At 39.7% G+C, this 27,424-nt stretch overlaps 1 protein-coding gene across 5 annotated transcripts in view; it reads left to right on the forward strand.

Moving 5' to 3' along the window:
• Nucleotides 1-22,178, forward strand: part of STK3 (serine/threonine kinase 3) — a 309,832-nt gene extending 287,654 nt beyond the window's left edge. For all 5 annotated transcript variants that reach the window (XM_027973184.3, XM_042254446.2, XM_060393931.1 and 2 more), the window contains one exon: nucleotides 20,800-22,178. In XM_027973184.3, coding sequence (XP_027828985.1) covers nucleotides 20,800-20,958 — 159 coding nt within the window. In that variant the 3' untranslated portion in view covers nucleotides 20,959-22,178. The remainder of the gene's footprint in view (nucleotides 1-20,799) is intronic.
• Nucleotides 22,179-27,424: the final 5,246 nt, after the last annotated feature.

Here is a 27,424-nt window from a genome sequence, read left to right on the forward strand (position 1 = left end):
CTGCCCAGGGCGAAGCAGTGATGAAGTTCGCCGTCCTCACGGCTGACGTCCTTTTTTCTGCATCCTGCCCGTTGCCACCCATGCACTCCTCTGTCGGAGATGAGTGGAATGAATGTAGTTGCCTTCATCAGTAGGTACCACTGCCACCTCATCAGGAACACAGGGAGAGAGGAAAGTCCCGGAACAGGATGAGGACAGAAGCTTGGAGATAAACTTTATAAGAGCAGATGAAGGATGGCTCTGGTGTAGAGTTGGACGTGGATGTGGGCATGTGCGTAAGCCGAAAGGGAAAGAGTTTGAAAAGACTGGAAAACAAGAGGGCAGGGAGCCAGCTGCGCTGCCCTCTGTGCTGGGCCTTCCACATCTGTGGTCTCATGTGATCTGAGAACAACCCTGAGATGAGCTGTAGTGTTTCTGTTTTATTTGAGAGTCTCAGAACCTGATGGATGGATTTCTTCAAGTCATACAACTTAATAAACAACTCGGCAGGAAAGAAAATGTCCTTCCCCTTTCCTGACGTTGGTTTTAGTTGCCCACAGTCCCTCTGGTAACCCTGGGGGAGTATTAAGGGTCTTCTCTTCCTAGATTCTCCCAGATCTCTCAGTGAGAACCCCGGGCACCTGGCCTGGAACAGGTTGGCTAAGAAGCTGCACTGCAACACTCTCAGGCGCATCAGCTCTTTACTGTCTGCCCAGAATGCTGCCTTGACCTGTCTCAAGCTTAGGTTAGCTCTGGCAAGCCCTTCTGTGCCTCTTCACGCCTCACCCCTTCCCCTGCCTCACCCTCAGATCTCAGTCTCATTCTGCCTCCTGATGGGCTTTACAAGCCAGAGCCTAAAGAAACAGACTCTGAGGACTCTCGCAAAGACAGCATGGCGATCCCCTGGCCAGTGAGGGGCAGGCTGTTTGAGGTTGGGATTCTTTCCTATTTGAGGAGGTTGAGGCTATCTGAGGTTGAGATCACCCTCTTCTCTGATCTCTAGTGTCCTTATCCTTGTGCCCACTCCAAACTTTCCATTACATTGAGTAATATGCAAAAGAGAGAGAAGCACATTGCCAAAAGGCACTGGCATCTCCCACACACAGCCCACGAGTCCTTCTTTCTCTTTGGTTTTCTTCCTAGTCCTTTTTATGTCTGAGACCCTCAGAGACGATCATTAGTTGTCAGCCAGGGTTGATTTTGCCTCCAGGGCCTACTTGTTAATATCTGGGCATTTTTGGTTCCTGCAGCTGGGAAACTGCTACTGGCATCTCATCAGTAGAAGCCAGGGATGCTGCTAAACCTTCTGAAAAGCACAGGGCCACCTCCATAATAAAGAACTGTCCAGCCCAATGTATCAATACTGCCAAGGGTGAGAAACCTGGAACAGACTCCTGGAGCCTTTTCCTGTGTCCTCTCTCTTCCCTATCCCTTCTTTTCCTTCACGAGTGATTGTGCCAGGCCAGCCTCTCTCAGTTCTTCCCCGGTGCTTCAGAAGGTAAAGCGTCTGCCTGCAATGCGGGAGACCCGGGTTCCATCCCTGGGTCAGGAAGATCCCCTGGAGAAGGGAATGGCAACCCACTCTAGTACTCTTGCCTGGAAAAGGATGGAGGTCTCTCTCAAGCCCGTCCTGCAGCCAGACCACAGGAGTGGCCCCTGGTGGTGAAGAGCAGAGACGGGAAGTACGGAATGAACAGCTCATGGACCCTTGGGGAGGAAGCCACGGGCGGGATTTGTGGCGAGGAGGAGTGTGGGAGCCTTCACTCAGTCTGGGCATCGAGGTGCACCTCTGCTACCAGGGAGCTGCAGTTAAAGGGTGTGTGCTGGTAGTGATATAAGTTATAGATGTTAAGGAACTCAGAGAACTCAGGGAGAGGCTAGAAAAATAACTTTGGCTCTGGTTATTTTTGAAATGAATTCAGTTTGGGGGAAGCTTTGTTTTCATTGAAACACTCATATCTGTTCTTGTATTTGCCTTGTCCATTTGCTGGTAATATGGTTGCTGCTATTGTTGAGTTGCTAAGTCGTGTCTGACTCTTGGCAACCTCATGACTGTAGCCCACCAGGCTGCTCTGTCCATGGGATTCCCCAGGCAAGAATACTGGAGTGAGTTGCCGTTTCCTTCTCCAGGGGATCTTCCTGACCCAGGGATCGAACTCAGGTCTCCTACACTGGCGGGCGGGTTCTTTATTGCTGAGCCACCAGGGCTTTCCTGGTAACATGGTTGTCAGTTCTCAGAGAGAGAGAGAGGCAACACTTCCCACCTGGAGTCAATTTTTTTTTCTCCCCTTTCTATTGGAATGAAAATCTTGGTTACAAGGGTGGTAGGGGGGCCACACAACCAGAACATTTACCTGTAGTCATTTAAGACTGCTGATAAATATAGTATAACTCTATTACAGGGTTATACCCTCATGTCAGTGCCCTTGCCAATTCTGATTAGTCCCGATAATCACCTTGGACCTTTCATCACCCAACCAGTATAATCCCAACTCTGCTCAGTATCAGAGCTTGTGGGGCATTGAAGTTCTCTGCATTGGACTAAGGTGTTCCCAAGTCTTCATATGTGTTAGTCGCTCAGTCGTGTCCGACTCTTTGTGACCCCAGGGACTGTAGCCCACCAGGCTCCTCTGTCCATGGGATTTTCAAGGCTAGAATACTGGAGTGGGAACCATTCCCTTCTCCAGGGGATCTTCTCGGTCCAGGGATTGAACCCGGGACTTCTGCATTGCAGGCAGATTCTTGACCATCTGAGCCACGAGGGAAGTCTCATGTCTGTAAGAAAAGCACTGCAAGATTCTCACCTTATCCCGTACCTCTGGTTTTGACAAATTGTCTGGGGGAAAAAAAGGGCATTATGTTGAATACGTGTGGGACACGAAACTTTTCTCTCCCACTGGTTTGAATAAAAACTTGTAACTGACATGAAGTATATGTTGAATTAAATGTTAAATCCGGGGTTTTCTCTGCCCAGTATATCTTCTTTTGCCTTGAAATGTGTCTAAGGTGTAGGAGCCCCTGTAGGTCTTGGTAGTTCTCTTTAAACTGAACTAGAGCATCACGTTCCATCAGGCCTTTGAGGGAAGCTCAGAGGGGCCATCTCTGCTGCCAGTCTCTTCCCCCGTTAATTTTCTGTGCAAATGGGTGTTCTGCATTCTGCCTCTTCATCTAGCCCCTTGGTGCTTTTGATCAAGGTTATATTCACACCTGAGCACAGTCCTTTCAGGTTTGTGCATTTGAGAGTCCACCAGCCTTCTGGCCTCTACCCAGCATTAACATGTTAACCATTTTCCAACAAGGGCCTACTGTAGTAGCACAGGGAACTCTGCTCAGTGTTATGTGGGAAGCCTGGATGAGAGGGGAGTTTGGGGGATAATGGATACATGTGTATGTATGACCGAGCCAAGTCCCTTTGCTGTCCACCTGAAACTATCACAACATTGTTAATTGGCATTACTCCAATATAAAATAAAATGTCTTTTAAAAAAGGATGTTAACCATTTGAATTGAGATTCCTAATAAGACTTGAGAATTATGCTAATCCATTGATTAAGACATTTTATTAGCTTGTTGAATGTGGATAAACAGATGGCCTCTGATTTCAGGAAATTTCATCACAGTAACATTTAATGATTAATATTGTATTGTTTCATATTTATCTTTAAATATGTCATCGGGATGATAAACACTGATAAACTGATAAATAGAATCTTTCATGGTGGTTTTTGAAATGTATTAGGAATGTTCCCAGGTTGGATGATGATGTATCATCCCTTGTTAATATCTACTAGTAGCAGATATTACTAACATAGTTACATTATTTTTGTCCTTGGTAGTCAGATCTTTTAAAAAATTACACACTGATTCTTAAGAATTCAAGCTTGTTAGTGCCTGGCCAAGACGAAGTTCCACCTCACAATTAAACAGAATCAGAATGAACTGTAGACCCCAAAAATCATTTTTAGAGATTTATGCATCTTTGTAGCTTTTTGACTATGGAAATATTCCTCTGCCTATTTCTGGCTACTAGTTTATTTAAGAAGCATATGATAGGCACCTGTTAAATGCTAGGATCTGAAGAATAAGAATGAAGCCGTGAAGAAGGTATCAAGCGCAGCTTGAGGGGTCAAATTATCCGTAAGTGGAAAGCGTTCACTCGACTTTGGTGACCTAACAGGAGCAGTTTGGAGAATCTGATGTGGGCAGGAGCAGTATGGAGGGAGCTGAAGTGTGATTCCCAGTTTAGAAAGTAGAGACTTCCCTCCACATTTCTGAGAAGTTTGGCTTTTAAGAGAAGAGGGATGAAATTGTGACAGCGGGGAGGGGTGGGTGAAATTGAAGACAAGTCTGTTTTTCTTGGTCTGTTTAAGATCGGATATATTTAGAAAGTATTCGATTTTGGTGCTAAAGACAGAGTTTGAAGGAGCGTGAGAGAAGGAAGATAACCGTGTAGTGAGGTTTCTGAGCCCACTCCAGGGCTGTCTGGCCCTGGATCAGAGGGAGGCATGTGTCTTCCATTAGAACAGGGGGTGTGGAAGATGAGTGAGCAGGAATGTGTCTAAACTGCACTGCTTTATATTCAGAAAGAAGTGGGGGCTTTGTCCTGTAATTAGAATCACAAGTTATTTTCTATTCAACGAAAGTAATAGCTCACTTTCATAGTACTTTTGTGCTGTGAAATGTTCTTGAAATCTGCCATGTAGAGGCTATTATGCCTCCCACTGATCTCTTAGGGGTTATGAAAAAAAAAGTATCACAATTTTTTGAAGGCACTTTACAAAATTAAAGAATTTTAAAATGCTAAGTACTTTATGTGATCATTCACCTTAACCTCATAATTTTTGGACTGTTCTGCTCCCAACTCAATGAGGATTTTATGATTCATATCTGTTCTTTTTTTTTCCCCTATGGTTTTTTACTTTCTGATTTTTAGTTCCTTCTTCCATGAATTTTAGCAAGTTCAGCAATAGTAATTACTGTTGAATTATTTACTGTGGATAAATAAACTGAAACTAAGTTGTCTGGCATAGGTAAAATTTTCTTCTAGTTTATCATGGAAATTCTCATTTTTTATTTTCTTTGTAATAGGATAAAGATTATAGACTGAGGCTAATTCATTCTACAGTCATTTGGGCTATCTAGATTTTGAGGAAAGTTTACCTAAGGAAGTTAACCAATCACTAAATCTTCATTACTCTTATCTGTAAAGTAAGAATAATACCTATTTACAGAATTATCTGTCCCATCTCACAGAGTTACTGTGAGGTTCATCTTATAATGTAAACATGCCTTGTAAATTATAAGTATCTTTAAATATTTTGTGATTTGAAAAATACTAGATCTCAGGCTCTTGTGGCCAACTCTAAACTCCCCGTCCACTGTCAAATGTGCATGAATAAACGTTGTAGGGAATGAACCCTTGACTGGGATAAGGATTTCAGTTGTCCCTGTGCTAATCTAAACCTAGATTTAAAATGGCTGATAAATTATGTATCTATATGTAGTGTAATGTTTAAAACTGCCAGCTCCAAATTTAGGTTGCCTTGGATTCAAATCCCCATCATACCTTTTAGTGGCTAAATGTCTTCCATGTGTAAGCTCTTGCTGCTTCTGACAATTTAAAGTCCAAAAAAATTGTGACATTAATAATACTGTGTCATAGGATTAGTACCTGTTAAATGAGATAACACTTAGCATAGTGTCTACCAAGTGCTAAACCTTGTTAGCTGTTATGTACATGAACTTTCCAGCAACACGTATCCCTATATGAAAGAATATTTCTTGTAAAGTAAGTACCTGTAAAGAATTAAATTTTAAATAGCTAAATACTGACTGCATCTTTCCATTTAAGTAGCTTCACCCATGGGATTTTATATATACTCAAAGGAACATTTTTTCTTTGAATCATTGTAATAGCTTACTTTTTTGGGTGTCAAATTTTTATACCTAATAAGTAGTTTTCCACCTGCCTATAGGCCAGCAGTCATATTCCTTTGGACACGACTGAGGGACACACATACACACACACACACACACACACACACACACACACACACACACACACACACTCTTCAAAGACGAGAAAAAAAATAAAAAACAGGTTTATGCTCTTAAAAGGCAGAAACGTGGTGCCAAATCTGGCCACTAGAGGGTGCCGGATAGCCAGTGACCTAGCCCTTTCCTAGAACCTGAGATCTTATCTTGCCTTTGTGAGAGGCATTCAGGACCTACCACTAGTGTGGAGCCTCAGTGGCATCCTATTTTCTCAGTTCCAGATACCGTTGATCTGATAGTGACTCATCTTCCTTCCTTCTCATGGATCCGGGATTGAGCTGCAAGCCAGTTCCCATCTTCCATAAACGTTCATACTCTTGCAGTCAATCAGACTTTTCATTCCACCCCCTGCTCCTTCCAGAAGAGCCCTACCCATTACAATCAATTGATTTATGAGGATTTCATTTTATTGCCTCCTATTGCTTCCATTTCCACTACCCTCATATCCTGTATGTTAATTTCTTAATGGGATTTAAGAGGTTTTACAATATAACTACCAATTATTCAATCTGTGATAACTCTGCAAGGTTAACATCCAACCAAGTGCTTCAGAATCAATAAACAGCATCTTTTTTTTTTTTTTTTTATAGTCAGAGATTTGACAGGGGATGGGGAAACTTCTACTGCCGTCAGTCTCTCAAAACAGCCTAGTGGGTAATTTGCCCTCTCTGTTATTAGGTGGCATAGTTTAGTATGATACTCATTAAAGGCTAATGAAAAACAAAGTTTCGGGTGATTGAAAAATTAGGAGATAATTGGCAAAATCTGCAGCTGCTTCAATACTTGAGGCCTCTCTCCTCGGACAACATGGTTCAGCACAGCTGTCTGTTCCGAGTATCAGGTTGGGCCAACATAATGTGCATGGTCTGCTTCAGAGGCTGGTGGTGAGTCTGGGCGCGATGAGGCAGTGAGCACCGTTGGGCGAGGATAGCAAGGCTCGGGCCAGGCCTGTTTCTCACAGCCGCCAGGGAGCTGAAGAGGGACGCCCACCAATGGCAGCAGGACTGAGGGTGAGCCTCCCAGTTACGGATCATCCAGTTGGGTTAGAAGAACCGTGGCACGAAGACGTTTGTTCACGTGGATGGTCCTCGTTTAGGCTGGATATCATGGGAATCCAGAAACAGGCAGTACAGTGTGGACTAGCTTGCAGTACTTGAGTTCGTTTGAAGGTGGTTCCTTTGAGTGCAGTTGTTGTTTTTTTTTTTTAATTATTTCATGCTTTCTGGTATTGCACCTCTACTCTGAATCTAATAAGGAAAAGGAAATTTCACTCACAGTATTTGTGTCTTAAGAGGGCTACGGAGGATTCTGGCATCTGGTGGCATCAGGCAGCCAGTCACTGAGTCTGTTAGGTCATTTATTCAGAATTGGGAATTGCCTAATACTGTATGCTAATACAAAATAATTTCAGAGTAATGATCCAAGTGGATTAGCTATTGTGAATAACACATATGTCAGCCACTTGCTAACAACCTCTTATAGAACATTCCTCACAAGCACATTGAATTTAACAGCCCCATAGGTTTTTTGTAACTTTTCCACAGGAGGTAAACCAACAGTATGTCTTTTATTTGGTCACTAATTAAAGATGCATTTTTCCTCTTATCCTTTTTAAAATGGGACTTTTTTTTAAGACTGAGCTGAAATTTCATACTGAAAAATAAGATGTAAAGATTTACTAGCAGAACTACATTACATTAATGTATATTATTCAAACCAGAGCTCAAACTCTGATCCACTAAGTTCCACTGGGGACCACAGTCTCCTGGCTTCCAGCAGATGCAAAGTGAGACAGTCTCGTCTTCATGAAATCCCCTCAGTCGCAGTTCATGTCCTTATAGTCGTGAGTCCACTCAGAAAGAGGTGTTTGGCTCAAGGAAGATCAAGTCAGAAGTCTTGTTGCTTCTGAAGGAGGTGCACCTTGGTCCCTCTCAGCGCTGAAAAGTTCTGGGAACATTTGGAAACAATGTTTGTTAACTTGATTATGTTAAAATGCTTCCTTTTAATTCATTTTACAAGGTGGGGTTAAACAAAATTTTGATGCCATGTTCTCTGCTGCTGCTGCTAAGTCACTTCAGTCGTGTCTGACTCTGTGTGACCCCATAGACGGCAGCCCACCAGGCTCCCCCGTCCCTGGGATTCTCCAGGCAAGAACACTGGAGTGGGCTGCCATTTCCTTCTCCAGTGCATGAAAGTGAAAAGTGAAAGCGAAGTTGCTCAGTTGTGTCGGACTCTTCGCGACCCCATGGACTACAGCCTACCAGGCTCCTCCGCCCATGGGATTTTCCAGGCAAGAGTACTGGAGTGGGGTGCCATTGCCTTCTCCGCCATGTTCTCTATTAGTTGATAAAAATAATTTTTAAAATTCTAATTTGATGGCATTCTCAAATTTTTTTTAAAAGCCTTTGGGAAAAATTCATTTACTAGAGGCACCTAAGTGTGAAAATTTTAGTTTGCGGTAAACTTGTACTCTAAGCTTTTGGTTTGCAGATGACACTGGCATGTTATTTCTCATCTTTATTTTCAGTGTTTCATACATATTAGCTAAGATGATGGTGTAACACACAAACACTGCTGTCTTCTCCCTAAACCAGAAAGTTATAAGTTTGAAACATTTACACTTAGATTTAATAGTTGAGGCCTCCTTCATAAGATGCATTTCAGTTAATAACTAGCCAATTTTATTTTCACTTAGTCTCATTTTATATTTTCTCTTACTTTAAGTTAGTAGCACTATGAACATATTTTAAAACAACTATTAATGAAACAATAAGGGCAGAAGCCTTCAGGTTCAGTTTTATTCACTTGGTTTTGCCTTTATGTTTCCACAAGATTGATTGTTATTAAAATAGGGAGGGATTTTATATTTTAACATTTTCATAGGTGCCCTCCTATCCTTTTTTTTCTCCTTGTCCTTTTAAATTCCTGAATTTCTTCATGGGTTTTAAAAAAAATTTATATTCATGGGTTTTTAATTGAATGTTTATATTCAAATAAATTTAAAAATTAATTTAATTAAAATTTAAAATACTGTTAATACTGGGAAATTAAAAGTACTGTTTTAGTCACAAATTATGCCATTCTAAAATTGTTGATTATGTTAAAATGTTTCCTTTTTGGTAAATTTTATTTTCTAAAGCTCATGTGGCAAGTGAGGATGAAGAACTATGCTCACAATTTACTGTTGCTTTCTAAGTTTTTAAAAGCTTTTTACCACACTTTGAGTTCACGTTATTTTATAAGTAGGTATTAGACCATGATTTTTATTCTATTGTGTCTTAAAGGAACTACAGATTCAGTGCCTTAAAACTAAAGTTTTTGGAATCCTGTTCATTTGTAGGTGTTGCTTTTCTATTTTAATAAGTCATGTATTACGACCTGAGTTTCATGATATGTGGTTTTCAGTTGACCTCTATTTTATTTTAAAACCCTTTTTATAGATGGGCTAAGTAAATTTTGCATCTTCATGATTTGCAGATAGACATAATTTAAATGGTCAGGTTAAGTATTACAATATTGCTGCAGCAGAAAATAGTATAAATGGTTGTATGCTCTCAGTGGTATTAGTAAGAACTATGCCCTCCCAAAGCGCTTCTTTCTGAACATGTTTGCCAAAGGAGTAAACTATGGTATTCATTGTCATTTTGAAACCCTTTGTGACAGAAGCCATTTCTCTAAGACAATAAGGAGTTGACATCAAAATCAAATGTGTTATCAGACCTGCAGAATAAACATGTGATGGTGCATGGGCCTGTCCTGTAGTAAAATAAATGAAATTTGCTGGATAATGTCTCTGATTTTCCCAAATGCTCTTTCTGCTTTACCTCAGTTGTTCATGCGCCTACTTGATACCACACACACACTTTTTTCATATTTTTAGAGTGAACAGATATGTACCATAGCTTTGAAAGTACTTTTCCTGTTGCCACACATAAGCACTCTTGTCCACAACCAAAAACAGCAGACTCTTAGGTATGGTGTATTCTAAAGAGGGCTGCCAGCCATTGAGACCAGACACCTCCTTCCAGGGTTTACTAAGAGCCCCACCATTCTTCATTTACTCAGTATACTTTTATCAGGTACCTGCTCTGACTAGACACTGGGGATACAACTATTTGCCAAAGTTCCTATCCTAATGTAATTCACAGTCTAGTGGTTAGTAGATGGGGAAGAAAGTGCCCTTTCCTTGCTTAAAGGTGGGCATGGGATGCTTCTGGATTGCCGTTTGTAGACATTGGTGTGCCTACAGGAAAGGGAGACTGGCATCGGGTGTTCCAGCCAGCTGCTCGCTAAGCTGGTTGACCCTGGAGACCCACCAACTACCACTGAAGCAGATAGGCAAGTTCCTGGGAGTCTGGAGGGTGTATTAACGGAGATGTCTGCTTTTCTCCCAAAGACTTGTGTTGGCGGAACCAAGGCCTGCAGGATAACTCAGGATCAAGGTGTAGTGTTCTAGGAAAGAAGGGACTAGGGGCCCTTGGCCTTCTGTAGTCCTGGTGGCCCTGGAGGGTGTAGAAAAGAACCTCTGCGATCTCTGTGGCTCTAAAAATGGAGATCAGAAGTCATTATGCTGCTGAGACACTAGGCCAGAGGAGACAATATCCCACCCCAAGTGCAGCCCCTCTCCAGGAAGGGTGAGCACCAGGGTGATGCCAACCCCCACATTGGGAATCCACACATACACATACCCTTTCTGTGCTCCAGCCCCAGTAATCAGCCAGGCCAGAGCAGGACCAGGGAAACCTCCCTGCAGCTGACATGGAGCCATTTAGATCAAAAGGTCCTTCTCTCTTTCCCAGCTCCCAGAACCAGAGAGGAAGTAGACCCTGAAATTGAAAAGAGGTGGGGAGAAGGTTCTGGATGCACCCAGCATCCCTTCCCACAGTCTCTTGGTCTTTCTGTGCAAGCCCAGACTCAGTGGGAGGGATCTTCCCAACCCAGGGATCAAACCTAACGTCTCCTGTCTCCTGCATCGGCAGGTGGGTTCTCCACTGCTTAGCACCATCTGGGAAGCCCATATTTAGTATGAGATTGAAATTTATAACTGGACTTTCAGTAATGAAAAGTGACCAAAAATCAATGCAATTGATTCCACAAGACTCCTTAAGGGATGTGTCAGGGAAATTTGGCATAGCATAGTTGAAGAAGTGTGATTGAAGAAATGAAACTGTTTATACAATAGTTAACACAAAGATTTGGCCAGTAAGCTGGTTACAGATACATTTTAAATAGTTATGTTTTTCTTTTAACGTTTGTGATCGTCCATAACTAGTCATATAATTAAGTTTTAAAGAAACTAGTTACATAGTATATAAAGAAAGTTTATCACGTAATTCGTTAATCCCTCATGTGTGACTTATCGGTGCTTTAAAAACTGTTCAAAGTGTTCATCAAAAACACTAATATAAGGAATCAGAGCTAATAGAGCTTTTTTCATCTGCCCCTTAATAGATATGGAGAAATTTAATTGGTGGTTGGTTCTGAGTTACTCATATTTTTTTTGTTCTGGGCCTGGAATTTTTGAGCTTCTTAGAGTATAGCAGAGTTATTCATGAATTAAGTTTTTCCTGGTATTTTTAGCAGACAAAACTACTTACTAGAAACTGAAAGGCATAAAAGGAATGGGTGTTCAGTTGCCATTGAGGAACACAACTGAAATTTCATGGTTCTTTTTTTTTACATGGGTGGCTCAGGTTTCTGTAGGAGAAGATAACCATAGTAATGTCCATCAGCTTGTAGCTCATTGCTGGATCCAAGCCAAATAATGTGTCAGACCAACTATGGGACAGTGTGAATGGACGCCAGCTATGTTGCTTCTGTGTCAAGGGGACGGGTCATGTTAGTTTTGTCACTTTATTGATTAAATTGTGGCATCTATCCCAGAGGGCTATGTAAAATGTGTTTATATTTCTAGAGAGCTGATTAAATAGAAGACTCCTTCATAAACATACACGTGCTTATTTATAAGGCCAATTATAGCTAATATACATCGTGTGTGTGCTCAGTCGTGTCCGACTCTTTGTGACTCCATGGACTGTAGCCTGCCAGGCTTCTCTGTCCATGGAATTTTCCAGGCAAGGACACTGGAGTGGGTTACCATTTCCTCCTCTAGGGGATCTTCCCGAGCCAGGGATCGAACCTGCATCTCTTAAATCTTCTGCACTGGCGGGTGGATTCTTTACCACTGCGCCACCTGGGAAGCCTCAAAAACACATCAATATCTTGAAAGTAAAGTATTCCTCTAGGTGCAATCTAGAGAGGAAAGGTGGGATTTTTAAAATGTTTCCCTGTTTTTAATCTATAAACAATCTATTAAAAAAAAAAAAACCTTTTGATAATTGGCCTTTGAAGTGCTTTTGTAGTTCTTGGGAGGCCTAAGAAATTGTTCTCACTAGGCTCCAGTCCAAACTTACGTGGGTGGATTTGATGCTGTCCTTGAGTGCATGCAGAAACTCCGGTAGCCGTGTGACCTGGGGTGAGTCACACCAGTCTCTAAAACAGAGCTGGTAACAGCTACCCTGTAAAGTGACTGTTAGGATTAAGTGACTTACTGCCCAGGACCCAGGATGGTGTCTGACCCCTGGTAAGGGATCAGTAATTGGCACTTTCCCCTCAGCCACGAAAGGGAAGCTCTCCCTTTTCTTCAGGAATGAAAAGATCTAAATGTCTTACAGTTACTTTAGATGCTCTGAGGTCAAACAGATGCTTAATTCAATTTCCAGTTATAATCCCGGAATTCTTGTAGTCATTCAGCTGTAGATGAGGGTACTCAGCCCCAAACAGAGTTATATGTACAATCCCCCATCCAGATAAATAGAGAGTGTCTGTCTGAGGAAAACTCTGCCAGTAGATTTAATGTAGATTTTAAAGAATGTATATGGTGAGGAATTCAGCCTTCCTTCCGTAAGGTCTCGAGTCTGAAATTATCACTTTCCTCATTAGTTTTGTAAATACGTGTTTTAAATGTATATGTACTGTGAAGCTTTTAAGAAAGCTTCGTAGAATTTTGAATTGACTTGAGAGCTCGTTTATTGTATTCTTCTCAATGCCAGAAATTAAATCAGGAAATTCCTCAATATATTGACGTCTTTAACTACTTTTTTTTTTTTTTTTTTTTAAGTGCTGCCTGTCTTCGCTGTTGCTTAGCAGAAGGCCCCTTACCTGTTCACAGATACCTGAACTTACCACTGGGCCTGAGTAGACTTCTGCTAGTACTTCGGTGTGTCTCCCGCTCTCATTGTTAGTGAAATGATGTGGTGGCTCCATGAATAGTGTTGAATGAAACCAAACCAGATTCTGTTCAACACAGTAGAAATTTGAACTAAAGTGGAATATAGCGGGGGAAAGGAATATGTTGCTCCATGCCACAGACAACTCAAAACAGTTTGAGGCGTGCAGTGGTAAATCCTACAAAATGCTATAGGCGATTCAGCATCAAAGTTGCCATAGAAAATTATTGTTGTTAGCTGTTCTGTTGATAGTTTGTATTGTTACAATTGCTAGCAGATGGGAAAATAGATGAGTCAGGATACAGTATTAGCAATCCATATTTTTTTAATCACAGACCACTAATAAGGTCTGTAGCATCTGTGAGATTTATTTAAACAGTTGCTAGGAAGAGTGTGTTTCCCCAGTAAACACAGCCAACCTGAGACAAAGTTTTTTTGATTGAGTCTTTGATGGTATTAACATTTACATGTAAAACTGTTTGCTTCATTGTGACGGTCTGAGTTGACTGATTATACTAGCAACTTGTAGACCCATTAAGTATAGAAGTGTTACCACACTTAAGCATTTTAAAACTTCGCGATCTTGTTTCTGCTATTTTTTGAGATTAAGACTTAAAAAAAAAACCCTCATTTAACTAGGACTGTTTTTGACAAAACAAAATAATATAACATTTTAGGTTTTAATAGCAGACTAGATACATAAACTTGAAAGTTCTGATTTTATTGATAACAGTTCTTCCTGATCAATAATAATTAGCAACTTTTCAATACTTCTCATAGAGTTCAGAAATAATGCTTATTAAAAGTTTAAACTGTCAGAATTATCTGTGGATTGATTTAATCTTATTTGCTACCTTTTTACATCACTGAGTTATTCATGCTACTATTTTATGTAAGAGCTGGTGAGTTATTAATCTTCATACCTGTCTTGGATTTTTTTTAAAGCATACTGAAAAAATATTTTAGTATATTGAGCTGTAATCTTCTTACCTCTTAGATTAAAATGTGATAATCTAGGACTATCAGTAACAAAATGAGCTGCTTATTCAAGCTGTCACTCATGTACCAAATGATACTATTTTCAAACACAGTGTTACTCCTATTGAAAAGTAGTTTTGACTTTTCCATTTAACTTATACACAAGTATCCACCCACTCAACTATCTAATTGTTATTCTTTGAAAGTTTCGAGTTTTTCTTAAGAGTTTTTCACCTAAACTTTCTGTAAGAGCTGAGAGATCCTAGTTTACCAGCCTGAACCTTAAAGAGGAGAGCCATTCCCTCTCTTGCTCAACTTCCGCAGTTTATTCCATTTTAAGAGACGGCTCAGTAGAAATGTCAAATGTGGCATTTTCTGCTCAGTGTGGCCTTTATAGCTGAATATTTAAAAACCATTTTTCCTTTTAGTTTGGGTTGAAGACCCTAGAAGTTTCTCAGTATCACACCCCCATTCTGAAGTGACTTAACATTTTGAACTCTCTGGCTGTGCTAGATTAAGAATATCAGACTTGGTATAATTTAAAACAAAACAAAACAGCTTTGACCTAAGAGTTGGGTCATGTCTCTGCTATTAACCAGGAGTATAACTCTGAGCAGGCTAGCTCTCGTTTCCTCCCCTAAAATAAGGAAGTTAGAGTAGATCATCTCTAGGGTTCTCTTAGAGTGAGATTCTGTGAGGCTTAACTAAACCCAGCTTTATGTTTCTGCTAAATAAATGATTTAGTCATATGCAATGACTTTTAATAATCCCAGATCTCAAAATCTATTTCTCTTAGGCCCATATAATTCAATATACCCAGTCTCTGTTTAAACCCTCTTATGGAAACCGGGTTTATTCTCTGCTGTTAGTAGTATGTCTTGCCCCCTGATATTTGTCATTTCAAATGGCCAAGAAGAGCAGAATAGGGAATGTGAATTATGAAGAGGGGAAAAAAATGTCTCAGGTAATGAAACAGTACTGTTCGGAAATGCATAGACTTTTCTGTGACTCTGTGTTTTTGAAACAGCTGTGGGCTCACTCTCTGCTTTCAAGTTTTCCTCCTTACTGCATGGCAGCTTGTTTAGTCCCTTAACCAAGTCACGTGTCCAGTGTTTGTAAAGAGCGTCAAGCTACAGTATATTCTTCCATTGTGTTAAGGCCTGAGGATTTAAGCATCACTGCTAGTTATGCAACTTCTATTTCACCATTTAAGTTCAAAACTAAATTTTGTTTAATAGAATTAGCCTAAAACATGTAAAAGTCATTTCCAGATACTCATTTTTTTCATATATAGTAAAGCCCACAACGTATACATATTCTAAAATTCTTTTATTTGACTTGACGTAACCAAATTCTAAACCCAGACATAGAACAAAGACTTGGTACTCCCAACACTATTTGCTCTGCGTTTATTCTGGAGTTAGTCAGCTGGCAGATAATTACGGTAACACAGCCACTTTGTGTTTCATGCAGAAAGATGGTTCACAAGGAACATTTCTTTCCTATATAAAAAATGTAAATTCAAGTTAATTTAACCTAAGATCTGTTAATCCATAAACATAATTCTGAAGTGATTTCCATCTTCCAAGAAAGTTGATTTTAATAAAGGAAACTTTCATCACAGTGACATTGATATTAGTTCAGGAAGCTCAGCATTTTCTTCTGATTCTGTGTTACTCACCCCCCAAATTGTTTTAATTTGGATTAGCATTTTTAAAGGGTGATAGTGGATGGTATGATTTTATAGGGTAATTTTTATCATCATGAGTCTCTCTATATTTTTATCTGGCTTGTAGATCTTTTTACTACCAGGGAGTTGAGCGTACTCTTTTCCAAGAGACTGAAAAGCTGTTTCTGCCGCGTTTCCCACCCCAAACCATTTTTATGCCTGTGGAGGCTTGAGGGCTACAGAAACACAGAGTGCTAAATATATGTTATTAGGGCTGAAGCAGAAGTCAAAATTCAACCAGAAGTTCATGTCTGTAAGTCATACCCATTTGTATAAGTAAACATTTTTACCAGTTAACCTCACAATTTCTGGGGTCTAGATGACACCATAATCTTAGAGTTACTTAGGAGTAAATGGATAGATGGATGGATATATATATATATATATATAAACGTTTCTGTTCTGTTAAGAAGATAAGAAAAGCCTCTGACCACAGTGTTAATAAAATTTGTGGGTCGTTTTCTGTTGGATATCATAGATCTTAAGAATGAGGGAAGAATCTCTTCTTGGATAATCTTATCCTCATTGAGAGCTTCATTACAAACTAAATGCTGATGATTCCCTAAGTCTTTGTCTTCAGCTTGAATCTTTCTCCTGAGGTCTAAAACCCCAAAATTATAATCCACATCTGACACTTCCACCTTAATGCCATTAACTCTCCCCTCCCTTATTAATTAGTGTCAATCTCTGCCCCATGACCCCAGCTTGAAGCTAGAATCGTCCCTAATCCTTCCTCCCTCTGTCAGTGAACAAAGAAAGCCCTATCAGTTGTATTTTCCAGGCTCTCTAACCCCTTTCCTCAATCTCTGCTTCCATTTCCCTGGTTCAAGCCTCTTCCTCTCACTAGATTGCTGAAGTAACCTGTTGACAACTCCTGCCTGTATTCCCCCACCCCGACGGCAACCCATTTTCCCTACCTGCTATTGGAGACATTTTTCTAAAGCTCATTCATATACGGTCATGTCACTAATTATGCTCAGAATTATCAAGCATTTCTTTTTTTGTCTACACAAATTTTGTAGCAGCACATTTAAAGCCCTTAGTCATCCAGCCTTTCCCCTCTTTCTTGTCTTTATCTCCTGATCCCCTTCTCCCTTGGATCTTTCCTACAACCCAGCAGTCAGCTGACATCCCGAAAGATGTCAGGCACTTGTGTGCCTTATGCATCTCCGCGTACGCTGTTACCCTTCCCCATCCCCTTTCCCAGCTTCTCAGCGTGCCCCTCCATTCATGAGTTAGCTGTGCCTGGACCTGTCTCGTGAGCTAGATTGCAAGCTCCTTACGGGAAGTAGTGTTCTGTTCATATTTGCATCTGCAGTGCTTGGGTCCATAGAAAATATCAATAAATGTTTTAACAAGTGAGTTAAAGTCCTGAAGTTCTCTGATGGCCCACCAGAAAACATAACTATGTATAGTGAAAGTGAAAGTCACTCAGTCGTGTCCAACTCTTTGTGACCCCATGGGCTATACAGTCCACGGACTTCTCCAGGCCAGAATACTAGAGTGGGTAGCCTTTCCCTTCTCTAGGAGATCTTCCCAACCCAGGGATCGAACCCAGGTCTCCTGCATTACCAGCTGAGCCATAAGGGAAGCCCCAACTGTGTATATATTTTAGGTAAAAGTCAGATTTCTTGTAACCTCAACCTTATACAGCCATAAATATGAAATTAAATTTTTTAAGGCTTTAAAAATTTTCTAATTTATTATTTCTTTGGGTTATGCTGGGTCTTCATTGCTGCACACAGGCTTTCTCTAGTTTCAGGAATGGGGCCTACTCTTTAGTTATGGTCCATGGGCTTCTCGCTGTGGTGGCTTCTCTTGTAGAACACAGGCTCTCGAGCGTGCAAGCCTCAGTAGTTGTGGCGCACGGGCTTAGTTGCTTCGTAGCATGTGGGATCTTCCTGGCCCAGGGATCGAACCTTTGTTCCCTGCATTGGCAGGCAGATTCTTAACCACTGGACCACCAGGAAAGTCCAAAATTTTAAACACACATACACACAAAAAAAACATATAACAAGCTTCAGCACTAAAGCCATGCTCTATCTTTCCTAAAATAGCCTCAAGCTTTCACTCAGAAGCTATTTATTCTTATTTAGTGTAATGCCTGATAGGACTGTTGAATTGCTTTTCTGGTTCCCAGTAGGTGAACAGACTTGGAGCAGAGAGAGAAGGATATTCACCCAGGGATGGCAGTGAAAGGGCCTGATAGTAAAAGCGAGAGTCACTTAGTCATGTCAAACTCTTTGCAACTCCATGGACTATAGCCTGCCAGGCTCCTCTATCCGTGGGATTCTCCAGGCAAGAATACTGGAGTGGGTTGCCATTCCCTTCTGCAGGGGATCTTCCCTACCCGTGGATCAAACCCAGGTCTCCAACACTGCAGGCAGATTCTTTACCATCTGAGCCACTTACCAGACATACGGAGGAGCTGATAGCTTTTCCTTAAGATAAAACCAAAAGGAAGAGGGTAAATTAATACATGGTATAGATTAGTAGTAGATATTAATAATGATGATTCATCAAAAGGAAAGGGTGTTTTAGCAGGCAGCGTATTCTGTAAAATATGTTATAAAGGATTTTCTGTTAAAAATGGTTGAAAGAGTTTTATCACTTAATTAAAATTTAGATATGCCATGAATTTTCATATGTGGAACACATAATTCCCTAACAATGCCAGCTAATGGTTCTCCAGTATCACAGGTCTGTTTTACAAGTTGATAATATAAAATTTTACATATTGATACTATAAAAGTCTGTTATAGAACAAAAGTTTTCTAAGTAGCTTTTTTCTGAATTCAGTCCATTACTTTAGTAAAATAGTTATAAACTATGGGCAATTTGCCCCAGTAAAGTAGTGTAAGGTATTTAATGCAACAGTTGTTTGCTTTGTGTGATGTTATAGAAATAACACTAATTATAACACTAATACACTAATTATAGTGTTACCTATTCCTTTGAGTCGTTTATTCTATATTCCTATTTACCTCACCTTTGTGTCCTCACATTTGACAGTATAGTTTAATAGTTTCTAGATGTGTGTACAAAGATGTGTGTCTAAAGTTTAAGTATTTGGGGATTGCCTGGGGTAGACGTGAAACCCATGCATAAAAATTAATTGTGAAAATAATACATGGCTCTAGAATCAAATACTGAATGGTGGTATTTAAATTTTGAATGTTACAGAAATTCAAAGATAACAAAGGTAACATAGGCTAACACAAAGACAAAGTAGAACCATATCTTAATGGTAGACAGCCCCCAGGCATGTCTTTCCCAAGGAAACGTGGCTGTGTGTGATCCCCACTGGCCCTTCATCTCACCATCACAGAAAGTGTCAAGATTCCCCAGTAGCTTATTCTTTATCCCCAGAGTGATTTAAACAGTAGTGACCATATAGCAGATTAATACTTATATTAAAAATTAGTGAAGAAAGTATGTGATATAATATGTGAAAGTATATGATATAATATGTGAAAGTATGTGCTAAGTCTTGTCTGACTCTTTTGCAACCCCATGGACTGCAGCCCACCAGGCTCCTCTGTCCATGGCATTTCCCAGGCAAGGACACTGGAGTGGGTGGCCTCTTCTTTCTCCAGGGGATCTTCCCGACCCAGGGATCAAACCCATGTCCCCAGTATTGGCAGGCAGATTGTTTATCACTGAGCACCTGGAAAGCCCATGTAACATAATACTATGCTTTATAGGTACATGTATATAAAATATAATAGGCTGGGATTTGTTTTATTTTGTTTTAGTGATGTTTGACTAAAAAAAATAACAGGGCATATTTTAGGTACAAGAACTGCTTATACCAACCAGAGCAAGTAGTAAGCACCTTCAGGGTCATCATCCTGGGAGCCAGTGCATTCTTTCCCGTAACACTGTCATCTTATATTTTTGGAGCTCCTCTTTTGCATTTCCTCAGAGTCTGTGACTCATTCTTTTCAGTATCCTCAGCGGTGACAGATCTTTTTCAGTTGAGAATGAATTTGACTTTTGGAACCAAGAGTCACTTAGGGCCAGGTATGATGAGTAAGGTGGAGGATCAAGCTGAAAAATGCTATTTTTAGTTAAAATTGGCATGTGACAATAAAGTAATGAGAATGTTTTCTGGCCTGGCTTATAAAGTAACCAATTTGGGATTAAAGTATTCTAGATAATTTGATTTTCTAATCAGCCAAGTACTTAAAATTGAAGCATTTGGTAAAATGCAGAATAGAGCAGTTAATTTAACCCTGTATTCAATCTTGTCACATTCTTGGGTGATCTCTGCAAGTGTTCATGATTATCATAGCTCTCCATAGCTGGCAAGGTTGTGAGAGATTAGAGTGAAGGAGAAGAGGGCGTCAAAGGAAGAGATGGCTGGATGGCATCACTGATGCAATGGACAGGAACTTGGGCAAACTTCGGGAGATGGTGAGGGACAGGGAGGCCTGGCGTGCTGCAGTCCATAGGGTTGCAAAGAGTCGGACACTACTGGGCGACTGAACAACAACAGCAGTCTAGAACATACCCTGAAAAGCTATTTGTTGGCAATGGTACATTTGTATTTCTGGCTTTTTAAACCCAGATAGATTTTATTAGCTTAATTTTCTCATTTGTTTTTTCCTAAAAGCAGAGTATTTTTTTATTGTTTTGTTGCAGATTACTTGAGGTTCCTGCAAGACGTGCCTTCTAGGTTCTTCAGGGAAGGAATTCCTCTTTTAATTGTTGAGCCATATTTCAAAGATGATATAAAGAGTTGGAATATTCCTGCTAAAACTCATTAGACTTTAACCTATTATAGATAATTTTACTATTTTAATATCTTCTTTTTTTTTCTATATCTAGTTAAAAAATCTAAGTTTAGAAGAACTACAGATGCGGTTAAAAGCGCTGGACCCCATGATGGAACGAGAAATAGAAGAGCTTCGTCAAAGATACACTGCGAAAAGGCAGCCCATTCTGGACGCAATGGATGCGAAGAAAAGAAGACAGCAAAACTTCTGAGTCTAATTTCCTTTCTGTTTGTTTCTATGACTATTCTGGAGACCAAGAAACCACTAAGAATTGAAGAAATATTATGATTTTTTTTTAATCTCTAAGATTTGTGCTCTACAGCCAGGCAACAGCCAAAAACTGATGATGGTACAAACCCAGGTGAATTCCCAGAAGACAGAACTTAATACGGTTTCCACTGTGTTTTCATTTTTAAATGATGAAAACAGCAGAAATGCATTCTTCTCTGTATCTGTCAGCTACATACCAGCACTAAAACTGTGTTGTAAAATGAAGGCTGTGTTTAGAAACCTTGAAAATCCAAAGCTATTGTTTAATTGTACAGCACCAAAGGGCTTTATGTTACAATATTCTTTATTCTTTTCTAATAGCCTATTTATTGTATCCCTCTAGGTAAACTTATTTATTTATGCTATTTCATTTTGTTTTGTTTTTTAAGGGTAAGATCAGGATAGCTTTGGTGAAGGTCGGGAAATATTAATAAATGACAGTGTACAACCAAATTATACTGTAAGCCAGGAGCTACGGGGTACATTCCTTGATTTCCAGGATAGTTTTCCAATAGAAGCAAAGCAATAATACCAATAGTACACAAATGGGCCAGGCGTTTTTTTATACTGAAGCAATAATTCCATTTTTACCTTCTGAAATTTTAATTTTTTTATTTCTGACATTTGGTACAAATAGGATTATATATATTTAGGTCATACAGAGCTATAATGTTTAAAACCAAAGAACTCAATGGAACCCTTGCACAAAAATGTATGGTGAATATTTTAAAAGAAATAAATCCTTAAGACAAATGTAATTCTTAATATTGTTTCATGCTTCATGGGTAGGTCTGAGAGCTAAACTGTATCAAATTGTAATAAGCTCATCACTTTATTTCTGTGAAAATGCTCAGTTGTCCCCAGACTTTTTTGTTGATTTCATTTATTTGCTGGGAATTGGTAAACATCATGTGCCTGATGATAACAAAATAGCAAAAACGTTTGTACTGATCTGTGCAAGCTTTGGGGACTGAAAAAAAAAAAAGATTAAAACCATTAAAAAGAAACTCATTTCTAAGCTGAATGAACATTTGCATGATTGAAGCGGGACCAGTCATTTCCTAAACTACATATGGCCATCTTGACAGCGTTTGTTCTTTTGTGTGTTTAATTACTATGTGTAAATCATAAAGACAAATAAATTTACTGTGCCACCCAGCACATTTCAGCTCTGTCTTTTTTTAAAACTCACGACCTAGATTGTCTTTTCTAGGCAAGGAAGGTATGTTAGTCAGGACAGTGCAGGCTAGATTATTCAGTGATAACAGCTGTAAACCTTCAAGGGTTTAACATAACCCAGATTACCTGTCACCCAAGTGTTCTGCTCCTAACCTTCACAGCCAGGGACCACGCTGACAGAGCTTCCACCGTCTGCAACGTTGGTGGTCACCACAGCAAGGGAAGAAGCCCTGGCAAGTCACACAGTGGCTCCAGCCAGCAGCGACAGAAGTTGTGTCATCTCTGGAAACTTCTATTCCTTTTTAAAATGACCTTTGCACCCCAGGTAATACCTGGAGTAACATTTGTCCTTGCCCCGTTGAGTCCTTACAAACAGTAAATTGTCTCATTGGATACAAATTATAAGATTGTTAAAACATGGTAAATATTGAAGATTTTATAAAGGTTATTAAAAATGGTGCTGGAGAAAACTTGAGTCCCTTGAACAGCAAGATCAAACCAGTCAATCAGGAAATCAGTTCTAAATGTTCATTGGAAAGACTGATGCTGAAGCTGAAGCTCCAATGCTTTGGCCACCTGATATGAAGAGCCGACTCATTGGAAAAGACCCTGATGCTGGGAAAGATTGAAGGCAGGAGGAGAAGGGGGCAACAAAATATGAGATGGTTGGATGGCATCACCAATTCAATGGACATGAGTTTGAGTCAACTCCGGGAGATATTGAAGGACAAGGAAGCCTGGCGTGCTGCAGTTCATGGGGTCGAAAAGAGTCGAACATGACTGACTGAGTTTACAGTATATTCTTCAGCTACATGTGTTTGAGTCAATCAGATGAGTCAATCAACTCAAACACCCCACCCTTTTTTTCCTTTGTTTTTTCTTTCAGTAAACTGAATACCTCACTTAATTTGATGGAATCCACTGACTGATTTGTTATTAGCCAAGTAAAACCACCTACATGAAATGACAAGAAACCTATGAAGATGATTTATCTCCTGTTTGCTAAACTAGAAAGTTTATGCAAATTCACTCAACAAGGCCTGTTAACTACTCTTACTAATAAAGCCTCAACAAGAATCTTCCTTTTAATCATAAATATCCCATGTTTCAATCATAATTTTTGTGTGAGTAGACTTTACATTTGTTTTTATATATATGTTATATTTGTCTTTTTAAATGTGTATGTTATTTATATATGTAATATTCTTTGTTATTTATATATATGTTTATATGTTGTATATTTGTCTTTCTCAATATATGTATGTTAGTCACTCAGTTGTCTGACTCTTTGCGACCCCATGGACTGTGTGGACTGTACCCACCAGGCTCCTCTGTCCATGGAATTCTCCAGGCAAGAATACTGGAGTGGGTTACCGTTTCCTTCTCTGGAGGATCTTCCTGACCCAGAGATCAAACCTAGGTCTCCTGCATGGTAGGCCTGTTCTTTATCATCTAAGCCACCTGGGGAGCCCAAATATATGTCTACACACCTATACTTAGAGATTTAAGAACAGTGGACATGGTTCTACTTCAGAACCTTAGGAAGCTCCAGAACATTTCAGGATAATCTGCCTTAAAATTTTCCTATCTTCTCACTCTCTGTGGACCACCAATCAAAAAAGGAATTTAAAGTTTGAAAGAACCAAAAGCCATTAAAGAAACTTTCAAGTCCAGGTCAGCGTTGATTAATCATTATTCTTAGGAAAGCGTTTTCTGGTTATTTTAATGAGTTTAAGAAGAAGCCACTTATTATTTTAACCTTGGTTGCTGAGAACATTCCAGAAATAGTTAAGTGTGCTTTCTGCACACCCCCATCCTTTCATAGATACAGTATTGTAGATGTAATTGAAGCTAATGAAGAAGGATTTCATCTTGCTGAAAAGTCAGCATCATTGTATATGTTGGCCTCTAGATGAGAAATTTTTTTCTTTGATTTAATGAACTTAGATGACTCATTTCTATAGGCTTACAATACACTTAGCTTATTTTAGCATAAATAGTTTTATATTCAAAATATGAGCTACTTTGGCCAGTTGGACAAGAAAATGTATTTATTTAAATGGTTTTCAAAATAATAATACCTGTTATTTGGGACACTTACATGTGTCAGATAATTTGCTGAACAGCCTTACAGGTATTATTTACATGCTTTTGAATTTCTTCTGCTTGTTTACTGAATCATATCCCCAACTTTTAAAATCACTCTCTACTCACTGAAAGATATGTAGCTTCTCTAGCAGAAATTATATAATATATTAATAAGATGTTTTTAACTTAGTCACAGGGAATCCTTTCAAATTACTGACGCTTTAGCATTCAATAGGAGTGCTATTTTCGTTTCCTATCCTATATGTTAAAGAGTAATGATTGAAATAAATCCAAAAGTACTAATAATAAAACATTCCAAAATAGAACAATTTTTAAAAAGAATTGCATTGCATGTTAAACTTCTCAAGTACAGATATTTAATTAGATATTTTATCAAAACACTATTTTGGAGTACTATTTTGGAGATTGTTTTTGGGGGGGGCCCCAAAGCCCAGGAATCTGGAGTCTAACAGGAGGACTACTTGTCTTTGCTGTTTGAGTGGTTTGCTAAGATACAGGGGCGCTTATATTCCTTGGTAGCGTAGTCTAATGTACCGGATCATGGCTTATCCTCCAAGGAGTCAATCAGCTTCTCTCCCGTGTTCCGTGTCTACTCAAACCTTCAACCTCAGTCCACCAACTCCCTGAGTCACAGAAAGACCCCAAAAGAGAAAGCAAGTGGCCAGTTCGGTTCTTCCACTAGTCTTGGAAAAACAGTTCCCAGTCATTGCTCTGCTCACACTGCCATTAGCCAGACTCCCTATTACTTTCTTCACTTGCTCAAGCTCCCTAATTTAAAATTCTGATTCTGCTGGTCACTCTTGGGTTCGCAGAACTTTGCCCACCAAGTTAAGGATGAACTCTGTGCAATGGGAGGAAAGAAAAGAAAGAACTCTGCCCCCTGCCATTCAAGACCTGTGTGTGTCACTAAGTTGCTCCAGGTGTGTCTGACTGTAATCCCGCCAGCCAGGCTTCTCCGTCCATGGGGTTCTCCAGGCAAGAAAACAGGGGTAGGTTGCCATGCCCTTCTTCAGGGGATCTTCCTGACCCAGGGATAGAACTCTTGTCTCCAGCATCTACCTGCATTGGCAGGTGGGTTCTTTACCACGAGCGCCACCTGGGAAGCCCGTCAAGACCTGCAGCTTGTCCCAGCCGGGAAGCCCATCCTGCCTTAACTGCTTTCTTTGAGGCCTTTCTTCCACCAAACCAAACTGCTTCCAAACTCTATTTGCTTTCCCTTATTACTGGATTGTAAGGTAGCTGAAAGCAGAAACTTGGTGTTTATCTATCTTGCTTTCTCACAGAGCTTACCAGGATGTTAGATGGATTTGGTAGTAATGTTTCACTGAAGGCGACTAGCTTGAGTAACAAAATTGCCATCATTAATCATACAGGCTAATCCCTCTCCTTACATCTTGGTAATCATGGTAACAAGAACAATAAGGTCAACCAGTTTTTGAGCAGCTACCAGATCATGAACTGGATATATTATCTCAAACCTTCACAATAAGATGCATAGTCTTTTTCTCAGAAAAGACAGGATTAGAGAGATTAAATGAGATCACCAGGCTAGTCAATGCCAGCATGAGCTTTAAACTGTCTCCAAAATCTTTGCTTTTTCCACTAGACTACATTGCCTAATAAACACAGCAAGTCTGGCTTTAGAATTGCTGGACAGGGTTGCTGATCTATCTTGGAAGAAGCTTCAGATAAAACTTAGGAGAGGACCTTGTTAGCAGATTTGAACTTTTTCTCCATTTCAGTGAAACCTAAATTTTCCAAAAAGGCACCCTACCTACATGACAGGAAAAGAAGCAGGGTGCATTTACTGAAGTTTCCAAGATGATTTGTACAAAAAGATTTTTTTTACCCTTCATTAGGATATATTTTGGAGTTCTTGTGCCTTAAAAGCTATATATATGTGTGTGTGTGTGTATATATATATATTTGTAAACTAAAATGTTAGCATCTTCTCTCCCTTACCAAAGTCTGCCTTTGATAATGAGTAGAGAAACACTAATCAGTACAGTGGAAGAAAGAAGACCTCAGAGGGTCAGTTACCTGGGTTCCAGTTCCAGCTCTATACTTTTGTTGGCCTGGGCAAGAAGAAGCATTCAACCAATCTGTTTCAATTTCCTGATCTATAATAATACAGCAATTGTGAAAATCAAATATTCTAGTACATATGAAATATTAAGTGAGGTTCCTAGCCTATGACTTCAAAAATAAACTTAACTCTTCTCAGTTTAAACTGTTTTTAAAAGAATAAAGAAAAAGGCCCTGGTCTCCATTGATAAACAAGTTTATTCTAACTTCTAAAGTGCATTAGCATCTTCTAGAACCCATCAAGGATCTAACCTGCTCACAGATAATGATTTAAGTATCTCCTTTCTTATAGAGCAAAGTCAGTAGTTGGGTTAAGCTAAACCATCCCCCACTTTAAGAATTATCCTTTCTATTTTAGGGATATTATTAAGGCCAACATCTATGGCCCCGTTTGTGAAGAACCATCAGGAAACTTTCAAATTTATTCTATAGTTTTATTTCAGTAAAGTTTTGGGCATTCTGGTCCTTAAAAGTATGAATCATGTAATTGATTGGGTTTCCCAAGTTACTTGATCCTAGGAAGTTCAAAATCAAATTTAGAGCTAATAATTTTATAGGATTCTATGACCTACATGTTTACATTTCCCTGATCTTATATTTATAAAAATAGAAAGGTTTTGTTGTTTTTTTTTTAAGGAAAAGGAGTTACCTGGGATAACTCCAGTATGAGTCTTCCCGGTACACCGAGAAGAATCTGGTTCCCTATCGTGCTATTTTTATATCTTCTCATAGGGTTCCTGTGGGTGTCAAATATGGTCACAGTGTGTCAAGGGGATTTTCTGGTCAGGCCCTGGGCCTGGAAACCTGCTGGAATCTTTCAGAGTATCACCACATGGGGAGAAAGAAATCTGTAGGGTATGAGGTCCCCTGGTCTGGAGATAACCACTGTCTTTCCTCTTAGGGAACAAGCCAGGAGAGGATACCACATGCCTGCAGTCCTCATACCTCCTGCCCTCGGCAGCCTGCTCAGATCACATTTACACCAAAATTGATTTAGGCTAACCAGGCTAAAAACCTTGCTGTCCAAACCCCAG

The sequence above is a fragment of the Ovis aries genome, chromosome 9 (genome assembly GCF_016772045.2).
Source record: "Ovis aries strain OAR_USU_Benz2616 breed Rambouillet chromosome 9, ARS-UI_Ramb_v3.0, whole genome shotgun sequence".
Lineage (NCBI taxonomy): Eukaryota > Metazoa > Chordata > Mammalia > Artiodactyla > Bovidae > Ovis > Ovis aries.